Genomic DNA, 14,374 nt, shown 5'->3' on the forward strand with positions numbered 1-14,374 from the left:
CCCCATAGACCCTCCCCCTGCCCCATAGACCCTCCCCCTGCCCCGCAGACCCTCCCAACCCTATAGAACCCTCCCTGCCCCATAGAGCCCCCCAGGACTCTCCATCTGAGCCAACACATTTATTGGACACGTGCTCCTCCCAGGGTTGGGGGCCCAGCTGTGGGTCAGGTTCACACTTGTGGGTCCCAGTTGTGGGTCCCAGTTATGGGTCTGGGTCACAGTTATAGGTCACAGGTCCCAGTTGTGGGTAAGGGCCCGGTTGTGGGTCAAGGCTCACACTTGTGGGTCCCAGTTGTGGGTCAAGGCTCACACTTGTGGGTCCCAGTTGTGGGTCAGGCTCACACTTGTGGGCCCCAGATATGGGTCAGGCTCACACTTGTGGGTCCCAGATGTGGGTCAGGCTCACACTTGTGGGTCCCAGTTGTGTGTCCCAGATGTGGGTCAGGCTCACACTTGTGGGTCCCAGTTGTGGGTCAGGCTCACACTTGTGGGCCCCAGATATGGGTCAGGCTCACACTTGTGGGCCGCAGTTGTGGGTCAGGCTCACACTTGTGGGTCCCAGTTGTGTGTCCCAGATGTGGGTCAGGCTCACACTTGTGGGTCCCAGTTGTGGGTCAGGCTCACACTTGTGGGTCCCAGTTGTGGGTCAAGGCTCACACTTGTGGGTCCCAGTTGTGGGTCAGGCTCACACTTGTGGGCCCCAGATATGGGTCAGGCTCACACTTGTGGGCCGCAGTTGTGGGTCAGGCTCACACTTGTGGGTCCCAGTTGTGTGTCCCAGATGTGGGTCAGGCTCACACTTGTGGGTCCCAGTTGTGTGTCCCAGATGTGGGTCAGGCTCACACTTGTGGGTCCCAGTTGTGTGTCCCAGATGTGGGTCAGGCTCACACTTGTGGGTCCCAGTTGTGGGTCGCAGTTGTGGGTCAGGCTCACACTTGTGGGTCCCAGTTGTGTGTCCCAGATGTGGGTCAGGCTCACACTTGTGGGTCGCAGCCGCGGGTGAGGGCGTGCAGGCAGCTGAGGCCCAGTGGGTGCAGGCGCTGCCGTGGGGTGCGGGGGGGCAGCAGCAGCACCAGCACCACCCCCTGCCCCACAACCACCAGCCCCGTGTGGGTCGGCAGCGACGTGTAGCACAGCGTGGGGGTGGGCCCTGCGGGCAGCGGCACACGGGACCCACAAGTGACCCCCCGGTCCCACAAGTGGGACCCAGACCCACACGTGTGAGTCCATCCCCTCCCAATGTGTCCCAGCCCCACACGTGTGGGTCCATCCCCTTCCAATGTGTCCCAGCCCCACACGTGTGGGTCCATCCCCTCCCAATGTGTCCCAGCCCCACACGTGTGGGTCCATCCCCTCCCAATGTGTCCCAGCCCCACACGTGTGGGTCCCTCCCCTCCCAATAGGTCCCAGCCCCACACATGTGGGTCCTTCCCCGCAACGGGTCCCAGCCCCACACATGTGCATCCATGCCCTCCCAATGGGTCCCAGCCCCACACATGTGGGTCCATCCCCCACCATGGTTCCAGCCACACACATGTGGGTCCATCCCCCACCATGGTTCCCAGCCCCACACATGTGGGTCCATCCCGTCTTGATGGGTCCCTGCCCCATACGTGTGCATCCATCCCTTCCTAATGGGTCCCAGCCCCACACATGTGGGTCCATCCCCCCCCAGTGGGTCCCACTCAGAACCCTAAGTGACCCCCCCCAGACCCATAACCAACCCCTCACACCCCATACCCAGACCCATAACTGACCCCAGACCCCCAAGTGCCCCCCTCACCTGGGGGGGGTGCCCCCTCCTCGGGGCAGTACTTGGGGGCCATCAGTGCATAGAGGTGCCGGAGGGCGGCCCCACGGCGCTGGGGGGGCAGGACCCCGGCTGGGGGGGCAATGGGGGTCAATGGGGATAATGAATGGGGGGCAATGGGGGCAATGGGGGTCAATGGAGGCAATGGGGGTCAGTGGGGATAATGAATGGGGGGCAATGGAGGCAATGGGGGGCAATGGGGATAATGAATGGGGGGCAATGGGGGCAATGGGGGCAATGGAGGCAATGGGGGTCAATGGGGATAATGAATGGGGGGCAATGGGGGTAATGGGGGTCAATGGGGATAATGAATGGGGGGCAATGGGGGCAATGGGGGTCAATGGAGGCAATGGGGGTCAATGGGGATAATGGGGGGCAATGGGGGTAATGGGGGTCAATGGAGGCAATGGGGGTCAATGGAGATAATGAATGGGGGGCAATGGGGGTAATGGGGGTCAATGGGGGTCAATGGGGATAATGAATGGGGGGCAATGGGGGTAATGGGGGTCAATGGAGGCACTGGGGGTCAATGGGGTTCAATGGATATCAATGGGAGTTAATGGGGTCAATGGGGTTCCATGGGGTTCAACGGGGTCAATGGGGGGTTCCATGAGGGTCAATTGGGGTTCAATGGGGTTCCATGGGGTTCAACAGGGTCAATGGGGATTAATGGGGTTCAATGGGGATCAATGGGGTTCAATGGGGTTCAATGGATATCAATGGGGTCAATGGGGATCAAAGGGGGTTCAATGGCTCCGGTTTGGGGGTCACGTACCCTGCGCCCCCCCTCGGCTGACGCCGCTCTGGGTCCAGCCCTGCTGGTGGTGAACGAGCAGATACCTGGGGGGGGGGAAGGGGAGGGGTTGGACCCCCCCAACCCATCATGGAGGGATCAGAGCCCCATAGCCCCCCACTGGGGTCCATCCCCCCCAATGCGCCCCAGCCCCACACATCTGGGTCCATCCCCCCACATTGGGGCCCAGCCCCACACATCTGGGTCCATCCCCACCCAATGTGCTCCAGCCCCACACATCTGGGTCCATCCCCACCCAATGGGTCCCAGCCCCACACATCTGGGTCCATCCCCATCCAATGGGTCCCAGCCCCACACATCTGGGTCCATCCCCACCCAATGGGTCCCAGCCCCACACATCTGGGTCCATCCCCCCCAATGTGCTCCAGCCCCACACATCTGGGTCCATCCCCACCCAATGTGCTCCAGCCCCACACATCTGGGTCCATCCCCACCCAATGGGTCCCAGCCCCACACATCTGGGTCCATCCCCACCCAATGGGTCCCAGCCCCACACATCTGGGTCCATCCCCCCCAATGCGCCCCAGCCCCACACATCTGGGTCTATCCCCACCCAATGGGTCCCAGCCCCACACATCTGGGTCCAGCCCTATCCAATAGGTCCCAGCCCCACACATCTGGGTCCATCCCAACCCAATGGGTCCCAGCCCCACACATCTGGGTCCAGCCCTTTCCAATGTGTCCCAGCCCCACACATCTGGGTCCATCCCCCCCAATGTGCCCCAGCCCCACACATCTGGGTCCATCCCCACCCAATGTGCCCCAGCCCCACACATCTGGGTCCATCCCCACTCAATGTGCCCCAGCCCCACACATCTGGGTCCATCCCACCCCCAGTGGGTCCCAGCCCCACACATCTGGGTCCATCCCCACCCAATGGGTCCCAGCCCCACACATCTGGGTCCATCCCCATCCAATGGGTCCCAGCCCCACACATCTGGGTCCATCCCCACCCAATGGGTCCCAGCCCCACACATCTGGGTCCATCCCCCCCAATGTGCCCCAGCCCCACACATCTGGGTCCATCCCCCCACATTGGGTCCCAGCCCCACACATCTGGGTCCATCCCCCCACATTGGGTCCCAGCCCCACACATCTGGGTCCATCCCTCCTCAATGGGTCCCAGCCCCACACATCTGGGTCCATCCCCCCACATTGGGTCCCAGCCCCACACATCTGGGTCCATCCCCCCACATTGGGTCCCAGCCCCACACATCTGGGTCCATCCCCCCCAATGGGTCCCAGCCCCACACATGTGGGTCCTTCCCCTTCCCCACTCACGCCAAGACGCCGCGGGGGGGGGGCGCGGGGGGGCCCCTCCCGCAGCCCCGGAGCTGCTCCAAGACCGGGCTCCAGAACTGGGGCACGAGCTGGGGGGGGGGAAGGGGGGGAGGGGCGGGGTCACCAAGGCCCCTCCCCCCCCAGCCCCTCCCCCTCTGCCCCTCCCCCCCAGCCCCTCCCCCTGCCCCACCGCGCCCCCTCTGCCCCTCCCCCCAGCCCCGCCCCCTCTGCCCCTCCCCCACCCCCCCCTTCGGCCCCTCCCCCCCCACCTGGGTGATCACGTGCTGCAGGGGGGGGCGGGGCCCGCAGAGCAGCGCCACCGCCACCCCCCCCACCAGCCCCAGCACCAGGAGCCGGTGCGGGACCTGTGGGGAGAATGGGGGTCAATGGGGGGGTCAATGGGGGGGTCAATAGGAGGGCAATGGGGGGGTCAATGGGGGATCAATGGGGGGTCAATGGGAGGGTCAATGGGGGGGCAATGGGGATCAATGGGGGGGTCAATGGGGGGCAATGGGGATCAATGGGGGGCAATGGGGGTCAATGGGGGGCAATGGGGGGCAATGGGGGGCAATGGGGATCAATGGGGCATCAGTGGGGAGGAGTGGGGGGTCAATGGGGGGGTCAATGGGGGGATCAATGGGGGGGTCAATGGGGGGGTCAATGGGGGGCAATGGGGATCAATGGGGGGTCAATGGGAGGGCAATGGGGATCAATGGGGGGTCAATGGGGGGGTCAATGGGGGGGCAATGGGGATCAATGGGGGGTCAATGGGGATCAATGGGGGGGCAATGTGGCTGAAGGGTCACTTGGGGGCCAGTTATGGGTCAGATGAGGTCAGTTATGGGGCTGGGGGCATCACTTGGAGGCCAGTTAGGGGTCACTTGGTGTACGTTATGGGTCAGATGGGGTCAGTTATGGGTCAGATGGGGTCAGTTATGGGTCAGATGGGGTCAGGTATGGGACAAGGGGTGTCACTTATGGGTCAGTTATGGCTCAGTGGGGGTCAGTTATAGGGCTGGGAGAATCAGTTGTGGGTCCGTTATGGGTCACTTGGGGTTAGTTATGGGGCAGGGGCCTAAGTGGGGGTCAGATGGAATCACTTATGGTGCTGGGTCTGAGTTGTGAGCCAGTTATGGGGCTGGATGGAACTGACCATTTGGGGTCAGTTCTGGGTCACGTGGGGTCAGTTATGGGGCTGGGGGGGGTCACTTTGGGGTCAGTTGTGGGTCAGGAGGGTTCACTTTGGGGTCAGTTATGGAGCTGGGGTGGGGGTCACTTTGGGGTCAGTTCTGGGTCAGAGGGGGTCACTTTGGGGTCAGTTATGGGGCTGGGGGGGTCACTTTGGGGTCAGTTCTGGGTCAGAGGGGGTCACTTTGGGGTCAGTTCTGGGGCTGGGGTGGGGGTCACTTTGGGGTCAGTTCTGGGTCAGAGGGGGTCACTTTGGGGTCAGTTATGGGTCAGAGGGGGTCACTTTGGGGTCAATTCTGGGTCAGAGGGGGTCACTTTAGGCTCAGTTATGGGGCTGGGGGTGGGGGTCAGTTTGGGGTCAGTTATGGGTCAGAGGGGGTCACTTTGGGGTTAGTTATGGGTCAGAGGGGGTCACTTTGGGGTCAGTTCTGGGGCTGGGGTGGGGGTCACTTTGGGGTCAGTTATGGGTCAGAGGGGGTCACTTTGGGGTCATGGGTCAGAGGGGGTCACTTTGGGGTCAGAGGGGGTCACTTTGGGGTCAGTTATGGGGCTGGGGTGGGGGTCACTTTGGGGTCAGTTATGGGTCAGAGGGGGTCACTTTGGGGTCAGTTCTGGGTCAGAGGGGGTCACTTTGGGGTCAGTTCTGGGGCTGGGGTGGGGGTCACTTTGGTGTCAGTTATGGGGCAGAGGGGGTCACTTTGGGGTCAGTTATGGGTCAGAGGGGGTCACTTTGGGGTCAGTTATGGGTCAGAGGGGGTCACTTTGGGGTCAGTTCTGGGTCAGAGGGGGTCACTTTGGGGTCAGTTCTGGGCTGGGGTGGGGGTCACTTTGGGGTCAGTTATGGGGCTGGGGTCAGAGGGGGTCACTTTGGGGTCAGTTCTGGGGCTGGGGTGGGGGTCACTTTGGGGTCAGTTATGGGGCTGGGGTGGGGGTCACTTTGGGGTCAGTTATGGGTCAGAGGGGGTCACTTTGGGGTCAGTTCTGGGGCTGGGGTGGGGGTCACTTTGGGGTCAGTTCTGGGTCAGAGGGGGTCACTTTGGGGTCAGTTATGGGGCTGGGGTGGGGGTCACTTTGGGGTCAGTTCTGGGTCAGAGGGGGTCACTTTGGGGTCAGTTATGGGGCTGGGGGGGTCACTTTGGGGTCAGTTATGGGGCTGGGGTGGGGGTCACTTTGGGGTCAGTTATGGGGCTGGGGGGGTCACTTAGGTGTCAGTTATGGGTCAGATGGGGTCACTTTGGGGTCAGTTATGGGGCTGGGGTGGGGGTCACTTTGGGGTCAGTTCTGGGGCTGGGGAGGGGGTCACTTTGGGGTCAGTTATGGGGCTGGGGTGGGGGTCACTTTGGGGTCAGTTATGGGTCAGAGGGGGTCACTTTGGGGTCAGTTATGGGTCAGGGGGGGTCACTATGGGGTCAGGGGTGGGGGTCACTTTGGGGTCAGTTATGGGGCTGGGGTGGGGGTCACTTTGGGGTCAGTTCTGGGGCTGGGGTGGGGGTCACTTTGGGGTCAGTTCTGGGTCAGGTGTGGGGGTCACTTTGGGGTCAGTTCTGGGTTACTTTGGGGTCAGTTATGGGGGGGTGGGGGTCACTTTGGGGTCAGTTATGGGGCTGGGGTGGGGGTCACTTTGGGGTCAGTTATGGGGCTGGGGTGGGGGTCACTTTGGGGTCAGTTATGGGGCTGGGGTGGGGGTCACTTTGGGGTCAGTTATGGGGCTGGGGGGGTCACTTTGGGGTCAGTTCTGGGTCAGAGGGGGTCACTTTGGGGTCAGTTATGGGGCTGTGGTGGGGGTCACTTTGGGGTCAGTTCTGGGACTGGGGTGGGGGTCACTTTGGGGTCAGTTATGGGGCTGGGGTGGGGTCACTTTGGGGTCAGAGGGGGTCACTTTGGGGTCAGTTATGGGGCTGGGGGGTCACTTTGGGGTCAGTTATGGGGCTGGGGTGGGGGTCACTTTGGGGTCAGTTCCGGGTCAGAGGGGGTCACTTTGGGGTCAGTTATGGGGCTGGGGTGGGGGTCACTTTGGGGTCAGTTCCGGGTCAGAGGGGGTTACTTTGGGGTCAGTTATGGGGCTGGGGTTGGGGTCACTTTGGGGTCAGTTCTGGGTCAGAGGGGGTCACTTTGGGGTCAGTTATGGGGCTGGGGGGGTCACTTTGGGGTCAGTTATGGGGCTGGGGTGGGGGTCACTTTGGGGTCAGTGGGGGGTCACTTTGGGGTCAGTTCTGGGTCAGAGGGGGTCACTTTGGGGTCAGTTATGGGGCTGTGGTGGGGGTCACTTTGGGGTCAGTTCTGGGGCTGGGGTGGGGGTCACTTTGGGGTCAGTTAGTTCAGTTCTGGGGCTGGGGTGGGGGTCACTTTGGGGTCAGTTCTGGGGCTGGGGTGGGGGTCACTTTGGGGTCAGTTATGGGGCTGGGGTGGGGGTCACTTTGGGGTCAGTTATGGGGCTGGGGTGGGGGTCACTTTGGGGTCAGTTATGGGGCTGGGGTGGGGGTCATTTTGTGGTCAGTTCTGGGTCAGAGGGGGTCACTTTGGGGTCAGTTATGGGGCTGGGTTTGGGGTCACTTTGGGGTCAGTTCTGGGGCTGGGGTGGGGGTCACTTTGGGGTCAGTTATGGGGCTGGGGTGGGGGTCACTTTGGGGTCAGTTCCGGGTCAGAGGGGGTTACTTTGGGGTCAGTTATGGGGCTGGGGTGGGGGTCACTCACCGTGGGGCTGCTCTGGGGCAGGTACACGGGCAGGTCACGTGCGGCCGCGGTGGGCGTGGCCTCCCCCCCTGTCCCCGCCCCCCGCGGCAGCAGCAGCGCCGCCAGCAGCGCGCGCTCGGCGCTCGGCAGCGCCCCCCAGCGGCGCGTGGAGGCGCGCACCCGCCCCGCCCCCACCAGGCACCCCCAGCGCGTGCCCGCGGCGGCAGCGAAGGCGTCCAGAGTGTCCTGGGGGGGGCAATGGGGGTCAATGGGGGTCAATGGGGGTCAATGGGGGGCAATGGGGGTTAATTGGGGTCAATGGGGGTCAATGGGGGTCAATGGGGGCAATGGGGTTCAATGGGGGTCAATGGGGGTTAATGGGGGTCAATGGGGGTCAATGGGGGTAATGGGGGTCAATGGGGGTAATGGGGGTCAATGGGGGGGGTCAATGGGGGTCAATGGGGGTCAATGGGGGTAATGGGGTTCAATGGGGGGCAATGGGGGGCAATGGGGGTAATGGGGGTAATGGGGGTAATGGGGGTGATGGGGTAATGGGGGTGATGGGGGAATGGGGGGAATGGGGGTGATGGGGGTAATGGGGTAATGGGGGTCAATGGGGTAATTGGGTAATGGACGTAATGGGGTTCAAAAGAGATAATGGGGGTCAATGGGGGTCAATGGGCGTTAATTGGGGTCAATGGGGTTTAATGGGGGTTAATGGGGTAATGGGGTCAATGGAGGTAATGGGGTACTGGGGGTCAATGGGGTAATGGCGGTCAATCGGGGTTAATGGGGCTAATGGGGGCAATGGGTAATGGGGGTAGTGGGGGTAATGGGGGTCAATAGAGGTAATGGGGGTCAATGGGGGTAATGGGGGTCAATGGAGGTAATGGGGTAATGGGGTACTGGGGGTCAATGGGGTACTGGGGGTCAATGGGAGTCAATGGGGGTTAATGGGGTAATGGGGGTAATGGGGTAGTGGGGGTAATGGCAATAATGGGGTAATGGGGTCAATGGGGGTTAATGGGGGTAATGGGGGCAATGTGGTAATGGGGGTAATGGGGTCAATGGGCATAATGAGGGTCAATGGGAGTAATGGGGTCAATGGGGGTCAATGCGGACAATGGGGGAAATGGGGCAATAGAGGTCTATGGGGATAATGGGGCCAATGGAGGGAATGGGGGCAATGGGGTTAATGGGGGTAATGGGGTCAATGGGGGTAATGGGGGCAATGGGGGCAATGGCAGCAATGGGGACAATGACAGCAATGGGGGGAATGAGACAATGTGGTTAATGGGGGTAATGGGGGCAATGGGGCATTGGGGACAATGGGGGCAGTGGGTGCAGTGGGGGGCAATGGGGGTTAATGATGTGCAATGGGGAATACTGGTGGGGCAATGGGGGTTTGGGGTGGAGCTGGGGGGGTTCTGACCTGCAGGAGGTCGCGGGTGGGTCCGGGGGGGAGGGGCCAGCTGGGGGGGCCCAGCCCCAGCCCCCCCCCGGGGCTCAGCAGCGCGTCCAATAACACGAAACAGCTCTGAGGGGGCACAGAATTTACCCCCATTGACACCCATTAACCCCCATTGACCCCACTGATACCCATGAATCCCCATTGACACCCATTGACACCCACTGACACCCATTAACCCCCATGGACCACACTGATGCCCACTAATCCCCACTGACACCCATTGACTCCCATTAACCCCCATTGACCCCACTGACGCCCACTAATCCCCATTGACACCCATTGACCCCCATTGACACCTTTGACACCCATTGACCCCCATTGACACCATTGACACCCATTGACACCCGTTAACCCAACTGTTCCCCATCGACACCCACTGACACCCATTAACCCCCATTGAACCCCACTGACCCCCAAAGACACCCATTGACACCATTGACACCCATTAACCTCCACTGACACCCATTAACCCCCATTGACACCACTGACACCCATTAACCCCTGCTGATCCCCATTGACCCCCCAACACCCATGCACCCCCATTAATCGCCATTGACACCCATTGACGCCATTGACACCCATTGACCCCCACTGATCCCCATTCACCCCTATTGATCCCCATTGATCCCCATTGCCCCCCACTGACACCATTGACACCCACCGACAGACACCCATTGACCCCCATTGGCACCATTGACACCAGATGACCCCCACTGATCCCCATTGACCCCCCAACACCCATTCACCCCCATTAATCACCATTGACACCCATTGACGCCATTGACACCCATTAACCCCCACTGATCCCCATTAACCTCCACTGACACCCATTCACCCCCATTGATCCCCATTCACCGCCATTGACACCATTGACACCCAATGACACCCATTGACACCCATTAACCCTCATTGACACCATTGACCCCCATTAATCCCCACTGATCCCCATTGACCCCCCCAACACCCATTCACCCCCATTAATCCCCACTGACACCATTGACACCCATTGACCCCCATTGGCACCATTGACACCCAATGACCTCCACTGATCCCCATTGACCCCCCCAACACCCATGCACCCCTATTAATCGCCATTGACACCCATTGACGCCATTGACACCCATTAACCCCCACTGATCCCCATTAACCTCCACTGACACCCATTCACCCCCATTGATCCCCATTGACCCCCACTGACAGACACCCATTGACCCCCATTGGCACCATTGACACCCAATGACCCCCACTGATCCCCATTGACCCCCCCAACACCCATTCACCCCCATTAATCGCCGTTGACACCCATTGACCCTATTGACACCCATTAACCCCCACTGATCCCCATTAACCTCCACTGACACCCATTCACCCCCATTGATCCCCATTCACCGCCATTGACACCCAATGACTCCTATTGACACCCATTGATCCCCATTGCCCCCCATTGCCCCGCATTGCCCCCCATTGACCTCACCATTGATCCCAATTGACACCCCATTGCCCCCACATTGATTCCCACTCATCCCCCATTGACACCCCCCTTGGTCCTCATTGATGCCCATTGACCCTCATTGACCCCCATTGACACCACTGACCCCATTGACTCCACATTGATCCCCACTGACCCCCACTGACACCCCCCTTGGTCCTCATTGGCCCTCATTGACCCCCATTGACCCCACTGACCCCCACTGACCCCCCCAGTGACTGCCCTGGGGCCCCCATTGACACCCCATTACCCCCATTGATCCCACACTGACCCCCCCCAGAGCCCCCATTACCACCCCCCATTGACACCCTATTGACCCTCCCATTGCCCCCCATGACCCCCCCCATTGCCCCCCCCCCCCCCAATACCCTCAGGTCCCGCTTGAGCCGCTCCACGTTACGGATGGGAACCAGTTCATCCAGTCCCAGCACCAGCACCTGCGGCACCGGGGTGAACTGGGAGCACTGGGATGGACTGGGATAGAGTGGGATAGAGTGGAGGGGGGAACTGGGATGCCCTGGGATGAACTGGGATGGAGTGGAATGAACTGGGATAGGGTGGAGAAGGGAACTGGGATGGACTGGGATGGACTGGGATGGAGTGGGATAGGGTGGAGGGGGGAACTGGGGTGGACTGGGATGGACTGGGATGGACTCGGATGGAGTGTAATGAACTGGGATAGAGTGGAGGGGGGAACTGGGATGGACAGGGATGGACTGGGATGGACTGGAATGAACTGGGATAGAGTGGAGGGGGGAACTGGGATGGACTGGGATGGAGTGGGATAGAGTGGAGGGGGGAACTGGGATGGACTGGGATGGAGTGGGATAGGGTGGAGAGGGGAACTGGGATGGCCTGGGATGGAGTGGAATGAACTGGGATAGGGTGGAGGGGGGAACTGGGATGGACTCGGGTGGACTGGGATGGAGTGGGATAGGGTGGAGGGGGGAACTGGGATGGACTGGGATGAACTGGGATGGAGTGGAAGAGAGAACTAGGATGGACTGGGATGAACTGGGATGGACTGGAATGAACTGGGATGGGTGGAGAAGGGAACTGGGATGGACTGGGATGGAGTGGGATGGAGTGGGATAGGGTGGAGGGGGGAACTGGGATGGACTGGGATGGAGTGGGATGGAGTGGAATGAACTGGGATAGGGTGGAGAAGGGAACTGGGATGGACTGGGATGGAGTGGGATGGACTGGAATGAACTGGGATAGGGTGGAGGGGGAGAATTGGGATGGACTGGGATGGGCTGGGAGCACTGGGACAGGGCAGGGGGGTCACTTGCATGGGCTTGGATGGATTGGGAGCACTGGGATGAACTGGGATGGGCTGGGAGCACTGGGACAGGGCAGTGGGGGCACTGGCATGGACTGGGATGAACTGGGAGCACTGGGGTAGGGCGGGGGGGGCACTGGGCTGAACTGGTCTGTACTGGTCTGTACTGGGGGGGGGGTGTCTCACCATGGCACCGAAGGCGGAGTCAAGGAGGCGCTTGAGGGCGGGGCCTGAGGCATCGGGGGCGGAGCTGATTGCAATCAACGTGATGCTGGGGGGGGAAAGGGGGGGGGGCACTTGTGGGGCTGCCCCATGGCACTGACCCCCAAGCGCACCCCCAGCCCCCCATGACCCCTATTAACCCCTCCCAGTCCCCTATGACCCCCCCGTAACCCCTCCGTGACCCCTATTAACACGACTTCCCCCCCAGCCCCCCTTGTGACCCCTCCCATAACCCCATGGCCACGCCCCCTTGCTTTGACCACACCCCCACTATGGCCGAGCCCCCCCCCCCAATTGGTCCCGCCCCATCTCGATCCCTCCCAGGCATGGCCCCGCCCACAACAATGACCGCGCCCCCCCCCGTGACCACGCCCGCGTGTACTGGCCCCGCCCCTTCATTAACCCCGCCCCCTCGTTTAGCCCCGCCCCTGACCTGCTCCCGTCCCCGCCCCATTGCAGCCGGGTCCCGGGGGTCTCCGCGCGCCGCAGCCCGACCCCGGCTCCAGCCCCGAACATGTGGACGCCATTGAGGGCCCCAATGAGGGGGAACGGGGGCTGCGGGGGGGGGCAATGGTTATGGGGGGGTAATGGTGATGGGGGCAATGGTTATGGGGGGGGAATGGTTATGGGGGGCAATGGTGATGGGGGGTAATGGTGATGGGGGGGTAATGGTGATGGGGGAGAATGGTGATGGGGGGTAATGGTTATGGGGGGTAATGGTGATGGGGGGCAATGGTTATGGGGGGGGATGGTTATGGGGGGGTAATGGTGATGAGGGGGCAATGGTGATGGGGGGGAATGGTGATGGGGGGGCAATGGTTATGGGGGGGCAACGGTTGGGGGGCAATGGTGATGGGGGGAATGGTGATGGGGGGGCAATGGTTATGGGGGGGCAACGGTTGGGGGGCAATGGTTATGAGGGGGTAATGGTTAATGGGGGGCAATGGTTGGGGGGCAACGGTTATGGAGGGGTAATGGCTGGGGGGCAAAAGTTATGGGGGGGTAATGGTGATGGGGGGCCAATGGTGATGGGGGGGCAATGGTTGTGGGGCAATGGTGATGGGGGGGCAATGGTTGGGGGGCAATGGTTATGGGAGGCAATGGTTATGGCGGGAATGGTTGGGGGGCAATGGTGATGGGGTAATGGTGATGGGGGGCAATGGTTGGGGGGGCAATGGTTGGGGGGCAATGGTTATGGGGGGGTAATGGGGGGGCAATGGTGATGCGGGGCAATGGTTATAGGGGGAGTAATGGTGATGGGGGCAATAGAGATGGGGGCAATGGTTATGGGGAGGCAATGGTTATGGGGGACAATGGTTATGGGGGGGTCGGAGGGGGCGGGGCCTCACCTGGGGGCGGGGCGGGCGGCAGAACAGCGGCAGCCCGCTGCCCGCGGCCAGGCACAGCAGCAGCGTGGCCCCGCCCCCCTCCGCCATAGCCACGCCCCCTCTGCCAGCACCCAATGAGACCCTTCCCTCACGCCACTCCCCTTTTTATAGCCACGCCCCCATCCCACCTTATTTGGTCAACGCTCCTCCCAGCAACGCCCCCTAAAGCAGCTACTGGCCCGCGAGGCCCCGCCCCCAACCCATGGCCACGCCCCCAAGGTGCCCCCCCGCTCCTCTTGGTCCACAGGCACCGTCCCCTGTGACCACGCCCCGCGCAGACCCCGCCCCTCTTTCGAAGCCCCGCCCCCTCTCCCTAAGCCCCTCCCCTCACGCCACGCCCCTCTCCCTAAGCCCCGCCCCCTCTCCTCCTTTTCCCGCGCCGCCGCTCAGCCCCCGCCACCGGCCGCCGCCATGTCCCGCCGCGGTGCACGCCGGGAAGACCGCGCGGTTACCACGGCAACAGCGCATCCGCGCATGCGCTCCTCCGCTTTCCCCGCCCACCGTTACCGCGGCAACGCCGCGCTGGCTTCGAGCGCGCATGCTCCGCGGTCACGTGTTCCGAGCGGACGTGAAAGGGAACACTTCCTGGCGGCGGCGGCGGCGGTGATCGGTACCGGGGGGGGGGTCGGGCCTGGTTTGAGGCGCTTGGGGGGCCCCATTGATCCCCACTGAGCCCCATTGAGCCCCACTGACCCCCATTGATCCCCATTGAGCCCCCATTGATCCCCACTGAGCCCCATTCATCCCCACTGAGCC

At 62.0% G+C, this 14,374-nt stretch overlaps 1 protein-coding gene across 10 annotated transcripts; it reads right to left on the bottom strand.

The window, feature by feature from the left end:
* Positions 1-104: 104 nt before the first annotated feature.
* FUZ (fuzzy planar cell polarity protein) lies at positions 105-13,686 on the bottom strand. Of its 10 annotated transcripts, none has more exons than XM_062603612.1 (12): positions 13,580-13,685; positions 12,664-12,785; positions 12,195-12,279; positions 11,095-11,163; positions 9,199-9,303; positions 7,788-8,012; positions 4,175-4,270; positions 3,906-3,994; positions 1,784-1,882; positions 973-1,150; positions 548-651; positions 258-484 (listed from the first exon to the last, which is right to left on the bottom strand). In XM_062603612.1, the coding sequence occupies exons 1-11, from the start codon at positions 13,664-13,666 to the stop codon at positions 589-591; spliced, it is 1,218 nt and encodes a 405-aa protein (XP_062459596.1). In that variant the 5' UTR covers positions 13,667-13,685; the 3' UTR covers positions 258-484; positions 548-588. The 10 variants fall into 10 exon arrangements, with proteins under 10 accessions (XP_062459589.1, XP_062459596.1, XP_062459595.1 ...); XM_062603610.1 differs by lacking the exon at positions 548-651 and adding an exon at positions 2,586-2,650 and having other exon boundaries at positions 274-304; XM_062603608.1 differs by lacking the exon at positions 258-484 and adding an exon at positions 2,586-2,650 and having other exon boundaries at positions 609-651.
* Positions 13,687-14,374: the final 688 nt, after the last annotated feature.

Source organism: Pezoporus occidentalis, unplaced genomic scaffold (assembly GCF_034315485.1).
Source record: "Pezoporus occidentalis ecotype Australia unplaced genomic scaffold, CSIRO_AGI_Poc_V1 ctg805, whole genome shotgun sequence".
Taxonomy (NCBI): Eukaryota; Metazoa; Chordata; class Aves; order Psittaciformes; family Psittacidae; genus Pezoporus; species Pezoporus occidentalis.